At 34.3% G+C, this 20,969-nt stretch overlaps 1 protein-coding gene across 1 annotated transcript; it reads left to right on the forward strand.

Annotated features, from left to right (window-relative positions):
- Nucleotides 1-7,993: 7,993 nt before the first annotated feature.
- LOC120636964 (putative uncharacterized protein DDB_G0282129) lies at nt 7,994-20,436 on the forward strand. The gene is made up of 7 exons (XM_039908542.1): nt 7,994-8,083; nt 8,504-8,565; nt 9,635-9,873; nt 17,777-17,891; nt 18,093-18,250; nt 18,366-18,514; nt 18,603-20,436. Exons 1-7 carry the CDS (start codon nt 7,994-7,996, stop codon nt 20,325-20,327), a joined length of 2,538 nt encoding a protein of 845 aa, XP_039764476.1. The 3' UTR covers nt 20,328-20,436.
- The last annotated feature ends 533 nt before the right edge of the window (nt 20,437-20,969 follow it).

Below are 20,969 nucleotides of genomic sequence, written 5' to 3' on the forward strand. Positions count from 1 at the left end.
ATTGTTGTTTATTTTAAGGATAGGTGACTCAAAAATCTGATTTGAAAGTTTTTACATGCTTGACAGGTTTTTAATCGTAAAGCTCTTCTAAGTTAGTAAAACTTAGAAAATCCAACAATTTGCGTTATTCCTACGCAGCTGCTTAGCATTCCTGATCAAATCTGTTAAACGTCAAGTACTCTGTTAAAGATTGTGGCAAATTAAATATTTGTCCCAAATCACAATGCCGAGAAAATAAAACAACAAATAAATATTATCACTGTTATTTATTTTCATTCTATATTTATGTTTAAAATTTAAATTTTAATAGCGTGTTTTTTTTGCTTTTTGGTTTAACAAAACAGTAGGTAATCCGCAGCTGGCAAAATTGGATTCATAAAATCTCATAACCTCGTTGACCTAAATGCACCGGGATACGCCGATGTAGGGGACAATATTATCTGGCTCGCCGAAATCCATCTCGTCAGATTTAGGGCATCAATAAAGTAAAACGCGATACGGTTCAATTGCTCTGCGTAATTGTGCGTAAAGTATTGACAAAATTAAATAAATTCGCATCAAATTTCGCAATAAATTGTTTTAGGCAAATTTTTGCGGCGCAATATTTTTTTATTGCCTCTATATTTCATTCAGTGTTTTCAAATATATTAAGCTAGCTATTGGTCCTGACTTTATCCGCGTTTCTTTGTTTGACCGGGATTCAATGTAGTTAAATAATTTGAGAAGTTGTTCTCTTGGATTTGTATGAGACTTCACACCTACTCGTAGATTCATTCTTTCTTTATTACAAATGCTTAAAATCAGGCATTCATTTAAATTTTATTAATTTTTAGAGATGATTTAGTTTGCAGCATAGAATTTCAAGTCGAGTATCACTGTGAGTACTACATAAATTTAATATCTAATCTGATGAGTTATAGAACCATTTATCAGTAGATATTTTTTTTTTATCAGTAAGTTCGTAGTTTGAAAACTTGCAAAGTTTCGGACCCCAGTTTTGGTGACCATATTGAGCCGTCAGTCAAGCTGATTATAACTTCTACAAATACATATATACATATTAAAGGCCGCTAATCCGAATCGGACCAGCGCGGAATATCTAGTTTTCTATGAGCTAGTGTGATTCTTATATACAGTAGAAAATTATAGAAATGGTAGGAATGATAAAAATAAATGGAACATAAATGTTAATTATTGAGCAGCCATACTTTGAGTTAATAAGCTTCAAAATACATTATCATTATTCCTTTGCTTGTGAAAATAGACGTTATATTTTCTCTTCTCGAATAACATTTATCCCGTAACAATATTTGTACTCTAAGCAGGATTTTATTTTCTTTAACAACGATTTACAAACTGTTTATACAATGTCAACAAATGAGATTCTCTAGCTTCTTCGGTCGTAATTTTGAATTTATGATTTTTATGAATAATATGTATCTAGTTTATATACGTAGGTATAACTAGAATAGTAAGGATTTACTGTATTTATTACTTATGAGTACAGTCTAAAATCTATTGATTTCTTTGTCTAGAAAAATACGCAGAGTAGCATTATGAAAAGTTTAAAATGATTAACCCTACCCTGCAGTTTTTTGGGGTTTTATTCGAAAATACATATAAATAATTGTAATACTGTGTAAATAGGAAGTAAAAAAGAAAGCATCTCTAAAAATTTACCAACTGTATAATGTATTACGTCTGTAAACAAAGTAATAAATTCCGGTAAGTATTTTTCAAAAGTATAAATTTCTAAACATTTTTAGGGTGGTCTCGCCGTAGAAAAAACGAAAAAACCACAAATTTGTGGCTTTTTAGTAACAAACTAAGTAAATGTAAACTTCACCAACTGTATTACGAAGATTTATGTTGGTAGTTTTAAAACATACAACGGTTAAGTGGATACGCTACGTAGAATTTAAATAGCTTGAGGTTTCAGTACTCGCACCGCCACTCCATTCAGCCTTTTAAAAGCCATGAAAGGTCTGTGGTATCATGTTCTTATTCATTTGACTAGCAAAAAGGCTTTTAATCTAAACATATGAAGTAAAGTAAAAGCTACGAATGCAATGTAAAACTTACATTGCATTGAGATTATATATTGAGTAGTAAATTATATAAATACTTATTTGTTTAACATACAATATTTCATCATCTTCATATCAACCCATTACCGGCCCACTTCATGGCATGGGTCTCCTTCCACAATGAGAAGGGGTAAAGGTTGTAGTCCACAACGCTGGCCCAGTTCGGATTGGTGGAACAACATACAATATTTACCTAACATTATATTTGCACTATATTAAACTCAGTAAGTATATGCAACTTGGTTAGTGGCGACTGAATGAAATGACATTTTTTTCTTTACGTATTACCATAGATAATAAAGTTGTTACGTATAAAATCAGTGTCTGCACTTTAAAATAATCGATTATACTGTTATTGTGATTGATTTTGAAGGCTCTTTACTTTCCATTCGTGCCTAAAAGAGCACGCTAAGCTGTCGTTGTGATTATCACTAACCTCTGGATACGCAAAAAAGAGTAAGATTGAGGATTCATCATGATCATTGGCACAAAAGCCCTTTGTAGAACCGGCCTTCCTGAGAGTTAATCTTTGTTACCAATAAGCCCACCAACCTACATTAGAGCGGCGTGGTGGCGCGCGGCTGCTTCATATCACTTTTTACTTTGAGAGAGGAGGCCTTTACCCACTGAGGAACGATACGATATTTAAAAAAATAACATAAATTTCCACTGACTCAAAAATAAACAAGTTCTTCTCATTGAAGAAAATATTGAATTACCTATAATCAATTACTTTATACTTCGAAATTACACTTCTTCTGAAAGTTCGAACTGAACATAATGTTGGGAAGTAAAGGAATTCAAGATCGGAGAGTAAATCTCCCGGCGGCATTTCGAGTCTAATTTAAGTTTCCCTTTACGGGATTGAGGCGTTTTATGTTACAAAGGGTTTGTTCCGCAGGGTCTTTGAGGGAAGCCCGCAACAAGGCATCAACAATGACAAGCCAATAATTGCTTTGTTTATAAATATGTATAACATTGTCAATTCAGTTGGAATAAGAGAGAACAATATCTCAGGGTTTTTTAATGGAACGTTGAGCCGCACTAAAAACCATCGACTAAGCACTTATTTAAGTCCCACTGCCTATGTGCCTATTTTATTCAAGTAGGCCCATAGGTGGCACTTTGGATGCCTACATGAGAATTACACGGTAGTGAGATCACAGATTTACCTCTCACGAACGGATAGTCCCTTTTAATTAATACTCATAATTTGAATACATGAGAATATGGAAGTGACATTTCATAACCGTACCTGAAATTAATCTGATCATAGCGATGGTCGAAATATTCAGGTTTGCTACACAGGGTGTTATTTTAGAAGCGCTCAGTGAGATGCTTTAATCTATTGGGATTGATGAATCACTCTAATTAAACAATAACTATTTCACCTTGGCGTCAATTATTAAAAAAAGGAAATTGAAAAACTAAATAAAAATTGTTGGATAAAGTTGTAGAGTAACAGAAGTTTGATGGAAATGAAACTTCTTGTACAACAAACATACAACAAACTATTTTGTTTCTGTGCTTAGTTCCTTCGTTACAGTTATTCTTACAAGTATTGATAAACATGTTTGTAAATCTTAAAAGGCATTATTTTGGTTGCATCTCGCTAATCGCTCCAAGTGCGTACGTAGAGGCCTCTAGTCCAGCAGTGTACTGTTATAGGCTATTGATGAAACGCTTCAAGGATAACAGCCTCTACATTGTACACCTGAATTGGACGGCATTGTATCCGGGCAAATTCAATGAGTAAATTGCCAATTACGGTGTGCTATGCTACAAACATGTTGATTGATGACTTGCTATACGTATTACGTTTGATTAGTCATTAGATGGTAAATAATCAACTGCCATATTTCTCGTTACAGTACTTTCTTTTTACTACTCTGCATCATTTTTCTCTAACTTTTGCTAGTGACTTAGTCCGCCTTGGTTATGTTCTGTTTTCGGATTAATATGTTCTCCAAAATTTTTTAATATCTGAACTCTATACTAATACTGGCTTATTTGTCTATAAATGTTGAACAAAAATATAGATTTTTGTTAGATCCAAAAAATCCTATTTACGTAACACCCAAAAATAAGCCACAATTTGATGTCGAAAATAATATCTTCAATTTAAAAGAGGACTGTCGTCATTATGAGGTTTAAAAGACCTTTTCAAGACAATTGACTTTGTTCTTTATATGTTATGAAATAAGGTTGCGACCCAAATTAACGAGGAAGATACCTCAGGTAATAGATACTAAGCAATGGCTGAATTTTATTTTAGTTACAGATTTAGAATAATAAAAACACTATTATAAACCTACATTATTTATTTCCAGCAAGTTTTCTAGGAGAAATGATAAATTGCTTTTAAGCAAAAAGTACGAGTATTTCCTTTCACACGTTTTGTGTGCTATTTTTTTATGTATACTTTTTCCTTTGTCATGTGACCAGGTGGATTTATAGAGATGCTTTTCTCGTTTATTTTGCCCGCATTCGCTTGGGATTTAAAGTTTTTAAATACTTTTATTTAGCTTATCTTCGTATATTTGTTCCAAATGATGCGGTGGAATATTTTATATCTTCTTCTGAACCATTTCGTTATTGACATCGGTATGTTTTGTATTTTTCAAGCTTTCAAGCTGTGCCAAGCCTCTTCTTACTATCGCGAAAGCCCCGGCAATTGGTGCTTGGTAGAAGTCCGGCAAGTATACAACGGGTTCCCCAGCAGTCCATCAAACAAGGACATGCCGTGGTGGTTTTTGGTTCGGGTTTATCCCCCTTTAGAGGAGGGGAATACAACATAACCTGCGCCCTTATACACCGAGCAAAAAAGCTAATATTTATACGAACTATTTATATATGAACTTTATAATGGCACGACTAAAGGTTTCTGACTATATAATAATGCAAACTATTATGAATGAAAGATAAATAAGAACATAGTATACGCCTATTTAAATAAAGTTTTTGGATTTAAATTGATTCGATTTGAAGAGGGTTACTACCGACCCACTTTACTGAAACAATATTTTAGCACCTACAAATTAATTTAATTTGATGAGTTAGTACCGCAAATAATTCAATTTGTAATTTGAATAATATCATACCCGTTGTAACCATTAGTATTCAAGTCTCATGTTTCATTGTTAAGCGGTCGGTAGAGGCTTCAGTCAAGGCTTGTTAGCCCACAATAATAGGTTCTACTATTCATTGTTCTAGAACGCTGGGTCGTTCGAGTACAATGAATAAGTAGAAGAAGTAATATCTGTCATCAGGTCATTATTTATGATATCTACCATGTTCAAAACGAATTCAAATAACAATACTTTTTAAAGAACGGACTTGCGTTTATATTTATTATATTTACATAACTTTACTTCTATATTTTTATATATTTTAGCGAAGCAATAAAAGGTGTTGGAATGGCGACCCCGCACAGGTAAACGCAGTGTTGATCGGCCCCCAAGGTGGACCGACGACATCAAACGAGTCGCTGGGAGCCGCTGGAAACAAGCGGCCCAGGAATGGGGATTTTGGAACTCTCTACAAAAGACCTATGTCCAGCAGTGAACTTCAATCGGTTGAAGTGATGATGATGATGATGAATAAAAGGTAGGTGGGTATACTCGGAATAAAAAAAAATTGTAGGTCTTAGTCAGAACATATCGTTTTAAGCTTTATATTAAGAGCTACGTCCATTTTACTGTGAGATTACAGTGCTTCGATACTCGCTAATGATGTAAGGATTGCAAGTATTCGAATCCCTTAAGCCGTTTTAGTATGATTAATTAACAAACATTCACATTATTTAAAATATTTAAAAAAAATAAGCTGTGTAATAATGAATATAGTTTTACAAAATCTCAGACTTCTGTCTGCTATTGCATTTTGTCTCAGTGGTCGATCAATGACATATTAAACATTTGACAATAAATATAATTTCCGTGGGTATCCACACTAGGTTAGTCTGTATTGTGGATGCCTATTTATGTTGTGTGTGTGTTCTTTTCTCTCGGGTTCTTTTATTAGTACGTTTTCTCACTGATCGACCACTGAGATACTCGTACAATACTAGTAGTTTTGTTCTTCAAGTTACTACCACGTCTTATTAAAGTTAGAAAAGCCTCGTTTCGGTACAATATTATCACAAGCCGTGGTTATCAAACTTTCTACATCATATATCTTTGTACTTTAATTAAGAAGGTAACGCGATAGATATTTTGTAATAAGCAGCCCCATTGTAAATTCTGCGCTGCAAAATGAACGTTAATTTTCTTTGTATATAATGTAATTAATATATCACGTAAAATAAGTTACATTTATGTATTGATAAGAAAAAAAATTATGAAGATTACACTTTTACACGGCTTTTACTTGATAGATTAATAGACGGGCCGGGCGCCAGCTTCTCCAGTTTCACTTGTTTACATGCGCAACAATACGTAAGGACAGAAAGCATTCAAGAAAACGACTCGTGACACAATCTTATAACTTATCATAGCCTATATCGTAGAGACTACAAATAGAATCACCAAGCTTAAAGCCGTAACGACAGGCTTTTATATAATCATATAAAGTAAGTTCTTTAAGAACAACAACAGTCAATCAACATCAAGTCAACAGTCAGAAAAGTCAATGCCTCACTGACTGTACCACACGAAAATGCTGTCTATGAGATATAGAGGCAATTTCCGTTGACAGAGAGGCGTGGGTTTTATAGATATGACTTTATTTAAAGCGCAGCAGCCATGTTGCCAGTCCTCATTGTATCTAAAAATATCTGCAAGCTTAAGAATTAAAATATTACATCACTAGTGAATTTAAATTTTTATATTTGCCAGTGCAGCGGTGCACGCCCTTTAATTGTATTGTGCTTTATTGTGCATGCTATACTGTGTTATATTTCTAAGTATGTAGCGCATACATAAACGAACCGCAACGTAGCACAGAAAAGCCTGCATTTTATTTCATAAAATTTTCATGAACCGCTCATAAAATATTCTGTGTCATTTTAAGCTGGTTACACGCATGTGTGATTTTTATTGAATCCTAGTGATTAAAGTTCTTTGGTATATTTCCTTAGCTCGTATGCTCGTATCTAACTTTAATATGATTTGATTTTCCGCTGTTTTGATTTAAAATTGTTTTTATAAAATTATATTTTATACAGGGAGAGAGGGAAGGTATAATATATTTACCAAAAGATTCATTTTTACTTTTGAAGTTGGAATCTGACTTTATTACCTCCTTAGGTGATAAGGCGGCTAAACTGGCTAGATTTCCCGCTAAGTAGACAAGAGGATTTACTCGATTATCGTGAAAAATCCGTTCATAAATTCACCGCGGATTTAAAGCAATCTTGGGATCATTCGATGCGGGCATAATTTATCCATTACTTACAGCTCAGAATTTTGCAGTGGAGGTAAAATTAAATATTTGTAAGACAAAACTTTTCTCGTCAAAATTCAAAATTCCGGCTTTATTTATATTTTCACATATTACTAGGGATATAAAGTTGAAAACGCGGGGTGTTGGCATAGAATTAAGAACATACAGAAATCTTTTACGCGACTAATATTGAAGCTTCATATTCCCCTTCACTTTAGAAGTTCAGGCGATGAACAGGCGGATGAAAGTTTGTGAGGTAGCAAAATAACGCGGATGTGAAGTGAGACGTGCGTGGGGCATTTTAAACTGTTTTTGGTCACAATGCACTGCAATAATGGCTGAATGAGGTTTCTATATGTTCTTAATTCTGTGGGTGTAGGTAAATAAATCCAACAATTCTCGGCACGACTTTCGAGAATATTCTTCAAATATTCATAAATCAAAATAGCTGCGAGAGGTGCATTTGGCTTAGGAGCCGTAGCAGCCGTATAGTGGTTTATTTTTCAGTACTAAAAAGGGCAAAAATGGCAGCAACTTGGCGGGATATACAACTGCAGATAACTTCAATGAGTTCGAAGTTAATGGCACGTGCTACTGACGTTATACGCGTTTCGGTAGGTGCAAAATGAACAACAAATTTCAACAAAGCCAAAAGGGGACAGCGCTATTATTGGATTTAAATATATTTTAAAAGGCTTAATCAAATCTTAGCAAGGATCTTTCCACGAGAACATTTACCCATAACTTAGCTCAAAATTTTGCAATTAAGGAAAAATTAAGTATTCAGACTACTGCAAGTCTATGACGTATAGCTTCGTCTTGTTTCGAAATCTAATACGGAATTTCATCAGATTTGGAGCGGCTGTCATGCGTCACAGTAGCAACCCACCAGCTATTCTCTATCCGCATCCCTTGTCACTTGTCATTTATTATTTGTATTATAATTATGTTGTCATTTATTATTTGGCCTTTGACGTCTTGAAGTCCCTTTCTGGCTGGGTCATATATACCTAATATGATCGGAATTATTGTAGGGTCCATCTGCCAAAGAGGAAAAGATAGCATTCCCGATGAACCATATTATACAGACAGATGTGTATGTGTTTGTACATTTTTTACAGAATGTTAACATCTGTTTCATAAATTCACGTGTGAATCTCAAATTCAAATTCAAAATTCATTTATTTCAAGTAGGCCCAGTTTATAAGCACTTTTGAAACGTCCAGTCAGTCTGTTTGGAGTGACTCTACCACCGGTTCGGAAGGCAGATTCCACCGAGAAGAGCCGGCAAGCAACTCAGCAGGTTGCTCGTTTTCAACATCATTTGACACTTTACAATGAAAAAATTTATTTATAATATTTTTTTTATCTTGTGAGAGATCTCTAATTTCTTTACATAAATCCTACTTAAAAATTAGGTAGTAAAAAGGTGCTATTTACATGATGAAATTCTTTTTGTCTACATTTGAGATATAAATTCGTCATAGAAAATTAGATCCTGGTGAAATAGCAGGGAAAGGTTTATTTGCCATGAGATATAAAAAGAGGTTAAATGACTGATGGATTAACCGATGTATTTAAATAGTATATTCTGATCATTGTATAAATGTGTTGTTATACGATAGAAAAAAAAGTTAATGACCGTTAAAATTCATGTTACAACTCTCATAAAAAGTGAGTATAAAGACATGAAAGGCACGTGCTCCACTTAATCGACTCAATTTGAATACTGACATGGGGCTGACATCTCGTCTTGGAGTTTAATGCAAATTTCCCCAGAGCGAGTCGCGTCGTAGTTTCCTACTATTATTATACACTTGAATTAGCTGTCAGTCAGCTCTATTGAATGAGAGCGGTTGCAAACACTAGGGTGTGCAAATACTCAAAATTTCGAAGGATTCGCGGCTATGGAATTAAATAATTCGATCCGATAATAGAATCATTCAAGTTTGTATAGTCTTAGAACAGATTTACAAAAGTAAGTATTCTTCATTTATTTAGCTACAGTTCCAATAAAATTAAATAATACAAATGTATGTCCAACATTGGACGTCCATTGATTGACATGAAGATGATGATGATGAAATAATTATAAAATATTTGTTAGAATATTATCAAATATAATGTTAATTAATACAAGAAAAACATATACTTGTTGGTTATAGTGATAATGTCAAAGGTTACCGAATATATGACCCAGTAAAGAACAAAGTCACCACAAGTAGGGATGTTATAATACAAGAAAAACCCAAGCCACAAGAGACAGTAACAGTTTCTCTAGAAAGCACAGATTCAGTGGGGGAGTTGGTAGAGGAGTCTGTGGTGAAACTTGAACCCCTAAACAAATCAAGTTCTTCAGAATCTGATTATTTGGATGTTGATGAAGAACTTGATTTGTTTAGGGGTTTTTCTTGTATTAATTAACATTATATTTGATAATATTCTAACAATATTAATAGAACAATCTTATTTATATCATACTGATATTAGAATCTATGAGAGCCATAAGAGAACCTCCATAAATCTGGTTGGTAACACACCCATCGAGAGACGGACTTTTTTTTTTCTTTTGAATAGCTGCGGTGTCAATTCTTTGAACAAAATCTCTTAACTTAACTAAATCGAAATCAGGTCATACTTTTCTACAGGGAGCTCTGTGTAAACTACTTTTAGACCTGATGTCAATTAAGTTTCGTTTATTTCTTTACGTTTTAAATTATTCAATTTTTGAAATAGAATCCTTTGAATATTTTGAAGTTTCTATTCGAATCTTTCGAAGTAACTTGGCACACCCCTATCAAAAGCTTCACGTTCCAAACATAGCAAAGATTTAGGCTTGTGTGCGGTGTACGTGTGAAACAGATGAATAGGATTGCTACATTCCTTCGCTGCCTGAAACCTCCCCACTATAGCAATGCAGTATGGCAAGTAAATATATGGTACCTTTTAGACGTAATTATCTATTCCTTTGCCGCGAGTACACAAGGGTGATTGAACGAATACACTTTTATCGTACACGAAAGGAATGTACTTACATAAAAAATAAGAAACTCAAACACAACATCAAATTGTTAATTTTGGCGGCCTTATCTTATAGCGATCTCTTTTAGGCAACCGAGAGAAAGAGAGAGATCGTAGAAAACACAGATAAAGAAAGGATTATAAGGTGGTTGAAAGGAATTTGGTGATGTAAAAATACACTTAAAATTATATACATAATATTTCAACAAACGAATAATAATTACTTAATCATAAATAAATTAAAATTTAAAGTATGATCAATTCTTAAAACATTCAAATAAAATAAGAAAACAGAAAGAGAGTAGTTAACTATCACCGTCTTTCGAACTTTTGAGATAAAGATTGGCAAGTTTTTTTAAATGTTAACAGAGTGTGTTACGTTTAGCCAACTTCGTTATGGCTTTATCCGCAGGTTTATTTTCCCAATATATAAAAAACAAATATAAATAAAAACCTTTTCCAGACTTGGACGATATTTAGATAATCAACACATTATATTACACAAAGTTTGTTTCATTCCATTCTGTGACTAAAACCGTATTAGCATAAAGTCAAATCCCAAACATGAATATACGGGTTTACTATTTGATTTAGTTACAATTAAACTATGCATATTTGAATAAGCTGATCGTAAATATATTCTATTATCTCTACAGGGCCAAACCAATCATTCATTCACTATTAATCTCTATAATCACTGTTATAGTGTTTGTTCAACTTAATTCATTGATAAGTAAATATTACATTTCTCTAGTCTAAAGTACCTCTTGTCCTGAGCTTCAATAAATTAAAGTCAGTTTAGGTTGAAACTTATCAGTTCTATTATTTTAAAAAAAAACATCATCATCAGTCTCAATCCTTTACCGGCCTACTAAAGTTCACAGGTCTTCTCAAACGGGTCTACTAAATCCACACATAAAGTGCGTAGTAGACTTCCCACGCCTTCGAAAAAATTATGGATAACTCTCAGGCATGCAGGTTTTCCTTGAGCGTTAAAGCAAGAGATATTTTGTTGCTTAAACGCGTATAACTCCGAAAAGTTATAGGTACGTGCTGGCGATCGTATTCGGTTACCTGTAAAGGGAGGCCGAGGTCCATCACTACCATTAGGCTGTCAACGCTAAACTGTCAACATTCATTGCTACAGATACTTGATTGCTGGGAACGCGCTTCGTCTCTTATAGGAATTCTAGCTTTGATCTACCACCGTACCACGGTGTTCTATTGCGGGCCTTATCAAACTTTTTATAATAATAATTGAAGGGCCAAGCATTATGGCAAAGGAGCGGGGAATAAATAGTTTCGCATGTAGTTGCTTAGACAGCTAAGGGCGGTTCTGTGTGCAATCAGTATTATCATCGCTTAGAATATTACCATTTACCAACCAACACTATTCGTGTTATGGAAAATACCTCTTTTGAGGCAATATTATACGTAACATTATAATATAACTAGCAGTAGCCCGCGACATCGTGCGCATTTTTTTTGCGTTTGTAAGGGAAGTAGTTACTTGAGTACCTACTTGATATATTTTAAAAGATATATTATATTATAGACAAATGCCCGTTTTCACTTACGACAAAGCAGGCAATGCCTGAATAAGTAACGCCTAATCTAATGAGACTCCTAGGCATAAATAAAGCGTTCACTAATGGTTTCACCTATGTGTTGGTAAAACTTACTATTCTATAGACTTCGCCTGACTTTGTCATAGGGCATTCGATTTAGGCGATTCCTAGGTTTAGTTAAAACGAGCATAAGTGCCTTATTCTATAATGCCTTACTAGCAGTTAGAATTTTTTTAATTTATTCGTTTATCAGCTATTCTAGAAAATATTCCACAACCAACCGCGTCGCATCACTCGCTTGCGCGATGACTTCATTTGCTCGGCATTTAATGATTGAAGCCTGATTATCAATAAAGCCATTTGTGAGGTAGGTTTTTGAGGAAGGTCGACGACCTTACTCAAAAAGTGGGGAAAAAACAGCTTTTTAATTTTATTATTAATGAGTGTGTCTATATTGTATAAAGTTTCAACTATATTTTAAATCAGGTAAAACTGGAATTAAAATACACTCGTTCCGGTGAAGGAAAACATCGTGAGGAAATCTGCATGCCTTAAAGTTCTTCATAAAGTTCTCAAAGCCGTGTGGAGTCCACAAATCCGCACTTGGTCAGCGTTTAGGACTACGGTCTAAACCCTTCTCATTGTAAGAGGAGAACCGTGCCATATAGTGGGCCGGTAATGGGTTGATACTATGAATTTGAATACTGGAATTGCGGTTGGAATATCCCTATTTATGTCTATTATTTCAGCCAAATGCGAACCTAATATAGGCAACAAATAATGAATATTACAATCCGACAATGTAGGCAGTTACACACCGCATTATTGTGTTGGCAGACTGTAGTTTACCAGTGTGCCAGTCCCGCGGGTCGCTATATGGCACATTGCCAACTTTTTGTAAACTTTCAAATAAAACACACTTCCATAAAGCAATAAACCACCAATAAACATTCCGTGCTCAATGTCCCGTAAAGAGTTACAAAATAACAATGGCATATTTCAATGTACAGAAATGGTCAAATCAATAACTATAAAATGTTTTGTCCCGACTGACTGGTTGGATCTACAGCTCAAACGGCTGAAACTAGGGATTTGAAATTTTGAAAATAGAAAATAGCCAGAACAAGTACAAGTTGCTCGAAGAAACAAGCGGCCTTAGACCGTGGACTTTGGAATTCCCTTAAAAAAAAGGACCTTTGACCAACGAACTTCAATCGTTATGGCCAAACCCCTGGCATGGTTAAACAGGGGGTGAAAGTTTGTATGAAAATGGTCATTCTTTTAAATATTCTTCAAGTTATATCAATTAAAATTGTTATTCTGGCTTTCGGTTTAAAACAAAAAAATACTTTTTTTAAATCCACCTCGAAGGTAAAATAAAATAATTTCTGCAAACTAATATCCCCTATATTAGTTCCCCTAAATTATTTTATTTTTCATGTTATGACTGTAAAATTTGATATTTTGACTTTAGCTTTAGCTTTGCCTGTATACGTATTTATACTATCCTTACCCCCAGTTTCATTCGTAGCAATTTATTTTATATCAAGACCATTCCTATCAAAATCCATTAATTAGTTTTATAAAGAAAACAAAATTGTGTTTTAAATATCCCAACTGCCTGCTTTCCAGTCCAATTATAATCTCTGTGCAAAATCACATTCTTTGCTGCGAGGAAGAAGAACAAACCACAATAGCAATATCACATTTATTCTCTGTCTGCATAAAACTTCTGATAGGGTAACACACCACACCAGCTTTCGTTCGCTATTCTACGCCCGGCCACCCTGTTCGTTTTTGCTAGTTGTGTGTGTTGTGTTCTTTGCGACTTGTTTGCTGATGCTCGACTCTTAAGGCCTGGTGTTAATTCTGACAGGTAGTTCCAGAAATTAGCGCGTTTATACGAATATTATAGATGATCCAGATTCCTGCAAAGAAAACAGCCTCAGAATTCTTCGAGAATCTCCTCCTGCGTGGAACCTGGACGCTCAAATTTTTATATTCATCCGAAGTTGTGAACATTGACATACTTTTGATAACTTGACTATTAGATAGGGAAGTGAAATACGATGATGGAAAGCACAGCGGCTAAGGTACTCGTAGCTCATGTGTGATCTCACAGGTGAGTCCGCACAAAATATTGTTACGTTTATCTTCTGGCAATAAATGGAAAATGTAGGAAATTTGGGGCCTTCCATTGGATGGGTATTTTAACCCACTCACATTTGCAGTCACATTCAAATAGTCAACGAAAGTAATATGTTGAACTTATTAATAAACGAAAGTAATAAATGGTAACGCAATTGTTTAGACTCGTGGGCCATTGGGCGAAAATGTTTGGTAGAGTTCTCAAGGAGCACTTTCCTCAATTACATTACCGAAGATAAACTTGTCTATTAAGGTACTTTTTTCGTGGAACTGTAATATGCGTGTCAGAAAAGATTAGAGGCTACCTTCGAGCTGAATCGCGTTTGCTCAGAGATAAAGCCAGTACAATATGTTATCGCAGCCTCACTTAATCATCTTTTGTTATGAGTCTAAGAGGATTTATCGGGATTCTTTTCATAGTGCGCTCACAATGCTTTGATATTACTAAAGCTACCTTATAACCATTGGTTTAAGTCCGAACATTGTTAAGTTTATTAAATAATATTTTTTTATTGCGAATTTTTTATGTGTTTTGACAACAATATCATGACGCGGTGAGCGCAGTGGCTTTAAGTTGGAGGTCCCGGGTTCGATGCCAAGCGGGGGAAATTTTGTAAATTATTATATCTGAATCTTCTCTGATCTGGTCTGGTGGGAGGCTTTAGCCGTGGTTAGTTATCACCCTATCGTTAAAGGCGTGTAGCTAAGCTATGTAGTTTAATATAATCGAAATACCAACAAGTTAGCCCGCTACCATTTTAGACTTCATCTCTTACCACCAGGTGAGATAACAGTCAAGGGCCAACTTGTAGTTGAAGAAAAATAAAAGAACACGTGACCTCCTGTTAACCTGTGCGAAATCAAAATGCTCATTACATTATGTTTATTGATGGTTTGTTTAAAGGCGCAATATCGATACACATTTAATATAAATGCAAAAGCATGTTTGAGTCGATGGAAGATTCACTTATTTATTTTAGTAGTTAAAGTTTCATAACTGATGAATTAATTGAATAATTCAAGTGTTCTCATCGATCGTTGTCTTAACTCATGTGCTTTAACATAAGTTCAAACTTACGCAATGGCATGGCCTAAAATTGTCTTCGTAGCGCTATGTTCTCAACTGAAGTACTGAGGGAGAATTTAAATCAAAAATACTTCGAGTCACCTAAAATAATTTATTTAAGTTCCGAGTGGCCACATAAGAGGTTCGCAATCTCGTACTAACAACCCTATAAGATTTATACGGAAATGAAGAGACGGATCTTCCAAGCGTCTCGTTGGTAATTTAAATATCCTACGGGATTTCTTGAGTACCTAATGTAGTTTCCCAGTTGGTTCAATATGTAAACTGAGGTGTCGAAATCAAAGATGTTTAGTTATGGTTGCGATCTTTTATTTTTTATGTTACTATTGGAATTTAAATTCCTTCAAATTGAAGGAGTGAAAAAGCACGACGTGGCACGGCAAGCGCGTGTCTATATCGCTTCAGTAAATATTAGTGACGTCTGTGAAGTATACAACGTGTTCCCCGGATGTCCAATAAAGCCAACGAGAGGGACATGCCGTGGTGGTTTTTAGTTCGACTAAACGTGTCCCACATAACCTCTGTCCTGCCCAAAAGGACAGAGGTAGCCATAAAGCTTTTCCACCACGACAAAAAAAATAATAATATTAGTGATGCTATATCGCAAGATTTAGCAGATAGGCTCTCTACTCTCTGGCAAAGAAGCATCAGCTTAAAGGGAAAGAAACTTTTCTCAGTCGCAGTTTTAGATTTGAAATGTACTGTTAATAAATCTTGTTATATAATCTTAACCCAGGAGACTGTCGGTGACTTCCGATTTGTTAAAAGAAAAAACGTTCATTTAACAGTAATGGGTAATAATTATAATAGTAATACAAGGTACACTGTTATTACACCAACTATAATCACCAGCGTTTATTGGAAATATATATTTGAAACCAAGCCAGATATTGAAAATGGTTACAAACTATTGTACAATTGCGGAAGAATGTAGCTAGTACTTTATTCAAATAGCTATATTATAAAAGCTTTATTCAAACATAAATAATATGACCGCGCTAAGTAAAACGCAACAAAAGTAGCCAACACTTATTCAAAAGGTAAATAGAAATCGTGGTGGAGCTACTCTTTTCCTTCTTACAAATATCACAAATGTTGTACTCAGATCTCCTGGGGCTACGAGTAAATCTCGGCTGGCTTGATAATGTAATACAAACTACATTTCGTATTTCCTAAATCCACGTTTTACGTAAAGAATATGGAGCGGAGCGAGATCTGTATAAATACGTGGCATCCGCGCCTTGCGTTTGGCTACGTGATTAATAAGTTCGCTAACTTAACAGTATAATTTTATTCGAAACATGGTTCTTTAAGCATTAATGAATGATATAACAGAAAATTCACGAATTTCTCTAATAAAAGATGTAATACTTAAGTAATTTACTTAGGTACTTAATATGATTAAAAAGGTATACCTACTTTAACTTTTTAGAATAAAATCAAAACATGCCTTGTACATACTTTAGAAATCCATAGAATTTTTAATTGACCACGAATGAATAGCATTATAAAATATTGAGTTGGTGAATCGCCAAGGTTCCGCTAGTTGCCAGTCTCGCTGATCGACGCCAATACCTGGCAATACGCCAATGGATGCGCTAAAGTATATTGTTGGTTTATAAATTTGGATCTGTCATTGTACACAGAATTCCGTAGACATTCCAATTTCTGCAAATCAATCATATTATAATATTTTATGTTAACTAGTAATCTCTTAATATCCAGTATTAGATTATACAACCAGTGCACAAATTATGGCACTCTACCCGAGCTGCAGACGAGGGTAGAATGGCTGATATGTAAATTTATGGAAAATGGTTCTTATAACCGATCATTTTTTTTCGTTTTCCATCAACATCTTGTTAACATTGATACGCATGTATACTCTCATGTATAACATTTTTTTTTTCTCTTAGATACCATAAATACACAAGAATCCATTAGGAAATAAAGCTAATCACCAATTTCGTGGATTTCTTATAATAATTAGCATTGGTGATATAAACTATTTATTTATTTACATAACATAAGAACGAGTGTATTATACGATCTTGTAATTCTGTGGATATACTTACACTATTATTTTAGTGATAGCAAATTCTTGAGACAGTAAAAATATACGGAACCGTCATGTTCCGATCGATTTAGCACGGATGGCGTAGTTTTCTTCGGAAATGATATATGCGAAGAACTTCCCGCGCGCACTACGGTAAAACTCTCATGTCGATCAATCTAGCGATGCTTACAACTTACGGTCGGGGACATTGAAAAATCACTTGGCAAAGAATAAATACCTGCCTCATAATCTTTATTTACCTTAAATATTTAGAAAATAGCAACATTCTAACGATGATACTTGGTTCTAGACATTTTGGAAAGGTAAAAACAAATAAAGTTTAACCAATCCAAAATAATGTAGGTGCATTTAAGCATAAACATTAAATATTATTACATAGTAGATTAAACAGTAAACTTTGTTTCAGTGGACACTACCGCACAGTACGACGCTGTTCGGGCGTATCTAAAAGAGTTAGACATCTCGAGTGCCGTGTGGGTTGGTCTTATACGCAGCAACCCTGATGGTGACTTCACTTGGACGTGAGTATTAAAAAAGTTGTAGTGCTGAAATTGAAGATTGATTGTTATAACCAAGGAATTACTGATTTATTTAAAAGAATGGATACATCTCTCGTTAATTATAAGAAAAAAGGAACGTCAAGTTTGATTATTTGAAGCTGAATATTGACTTATGGAATCCTTGTTCCTTCTCGTAAGCTTTAAAAGTTTTCTGTTCCTCAGAGACTATCGCGGTTTAAGTGGCGATGGGTATTGGAGTGCAGCACCAGACGCCCGCTCTGCGCCATTATGTGCCGCTGCCGACCCCGCCGCTGACTACCGGTGGGAGGCACGTGCCTGCGGTGGACCCTCAGTTGCTTCATTCATCTGTGAACTACCAGGTCATTGAACATAATACAACAGTTTATATTTTCCATATTACAATAAGCACAGTTAATACCAAACCAAGTCTGGTTTAATAATGTATGGCTATTTAATATTTTTTTTTATGTTCAGTTCCGCAGTGGGCGCTTGGAAATGAAGGATGCATGGTACGAGCATTACCAGCACTAACTGTGTTATATTTACCTGAGAGTGCTGCAGTGCAATTGACTGCAGATTGTGGGTTAGCTGGAGTAAAGAGAGTTCAATGCACCGGAAACGTGGTATGATATATTAAATTATTTCAAAAGAGAAAATCAAAGAACGAATTTAGAATGTTGTACATGTTTTTACATAATTTAAATTTTGCAGAAACGGGAAGATCTTCTAAAAGAACTGTCTTGTACCGAAGAAGAGCAAACAACTGCTTCACCAATTATAACAACACCACTTATATCGTGGCAGACTGCAACAGATACAACATTTTCTGATCAGGACACAAGTAATGAAGTTAACACAGAAGAAAATATTACTACTGAACATGAAGATGATATCAACCAATCAACTTCTATTAAGCTACTATCTACCATTCAAAATTCTCTTCTTAGTACTACAGAACAATTAGTGATGACACAACCACCAATCATCAATAAACTCTATAAAGTCCCGTTAGAAAAAAATATCAACTTAGACATAGTACATAATAATTTACTTTACGATAATCAAAAGCTACCCAACAACGATGACTTGTTTACAAATGCCCAAACTAAGAAGTTAGAAGAAGAAAAAAACTTGCAACACCAAAAACTACACGTTGAACTTGCGCGTCTTGGAAATTTAGAAACAATATTTAGTCAACCCACAGATCATTTTGTGCCACCTTTGGTGATGGCTAAAGCAAAAATCAGTGATGATATGACTGCACTGTCAATAGAGGAAAAATTAGCTCAACAACTTTCAGAACATAATGGTATGCAAAGGGATTCTGAAAATTTAAAAGATTTGACAAGTACTGAAATACCAACCAAAGACATAGCAGCTGAAAATTCAATGAATAATTCGTTGTTTTCAACTAAAACAAATGATAATCAATATATCGATTACTCGAAATATCTTGTGCCAAAGAAATACACGAAATATGATGAAATGAAAACTAAAATGTCAAAGAACATAAAATTAGAAAAAAATTCGAAATCTTCTGTCGATACAACTTCAAATAACCCAAACGCTGAAGAAATAGATACGACTACTGTAAAATCATATGCACAAAACTTCCACACCAGTAATATCGTCCGCCAAATTGAAGAAGATACATCTCTTGAGCTTACTGTTATCATAAAGGAACCTAGACTCCACGACGAAGATAACTTTACTCAAGAAAATAATTCTCAAATTATCTATGGTCAAAATCACCATAATTTACCAGCAAATATATCCCCTGTTGAAAGTTTGGTGGCGTCTCCAATAGAACATAAAGTTGTTATGAATGACGAAGTGATAAAAATAGAAATAATTAAAAACAACAATAAACATCCTAACATAGACGTGACAGTGTTTGAAGTAACAACCAAAGTTCCTGTTTCTGAAAATAAAATTAAAAATAATACTAACATTGATTCCGAGCAATCTAAAATAGATACAACATTGGAAAATAATGTTTCATCTTCAAAGGATACTACTCCAGATGTTTCTGAAAATGACTTGATAACTGCCTCTATTCGATCCACCGTTGACAATATCACCTTATCAGATTCATCAACCCAAACAACAGGAGCAACGTTAATAACAATTGTAGCAGATGTGGATACTGAGGCCGATAGTAATTTAACATTGAATTATAAGGAAAAAAATAACACTGAAGAATCCATAATGCTATATAACGCATCAATATCGGAAAATAATAATGAATTTAATGAAACAGATATTACAGATAATATGGAAAAGAATATGACCGATACAACACCTGATATTGATGATTTTCAATCTCCATTACTTTCTGCTGCAAATGAACCTTTGCATAAACCTACCCGGTCAAGGCGACCACAATCATTACAAAATCGGAATAATAAATTTAATCCGTTTCGTATATTAGGTTAAGTGCAATATAACTAACACCATTATCCTATTTTCCAACTGCCATGAAATGATTTCTATTACTAATAACAATGACTGAACCAAATTAAACCATCTGATAAAACTAGCATTAGTGTGTATTTTATTATAAATTGTAATAGCACAGCGCACTTAGTTTATTATATTATATCAAAATATATTACTAGCATTTTCATAGAGATTTAAAAGTAGATATTTCACTGTCATATTTTATGTACGTTCTGCACTGCATAGTTATTCATTTACATAAATCTGATATTATTCATCATCTTAAATCTTAATATATCTACAGACGTTATAAATGAAGTAGTCAATTCTTATATTTCAAATAGCATAGCTATAGTTATTGTTATTATACATTTTCAAGTAGTGGGCAAATTGATGATGGCTAACGGAGAATAAGAAAATATTATTTATTACATTGATACGCACATCAAATGAAAGTCGTTAGTTAATATCGTTCAAAATGCCCTATTAATAAGAATGATAATTCATGAATCATATCATTTTAGACTAAGAATCTTAAATGTTTTATATTTAGTATTAAGAACTTTTAGTACACCAACCAAACCCAAGGCGTATAATATCTACCCGTATTAATTATAGAGTTTCATCTCTCACGTCTCG

This window comes from Pararge aegeria, chromosome 3, assembly GCF_905163445.1.
Source record: "Pararge aegeria chromosome 3, ilParAegt1.1, whole genome shotgun sequence".
In the NCBI taxonomy this organism is placed as follows: Eukaryota; Metazoa; Arthropoda; class Insecta; order Lepidoptera; family Nymphalidae; genus Pararge; species Pararge aegeria.

Excerpts from the sequence above, each read along its gene's own strand:
- LOC120636964 (XM_039908542.1), top strand. The coding sequence starts at position 7,994 with ATGGCAGCAACTTGGCGGGATATACAACTGCAGATAACTTCAATGAGT. Across the intron at positions 8,566-9,634 it reads CATATTATACAGACAGATGT|TGATAATGTCAAAGGTTACC; the intron begins GTATGTGTTTGT and ends TGTTGGTTATAG. Across the intron at positions 18,515-18,602 it reads TTCAATGCACCGGAAACGTG|AAACGGGAAGATCTTCTAAA; the intron begins GTATGATATATT and ends TAAATTTTGCAG.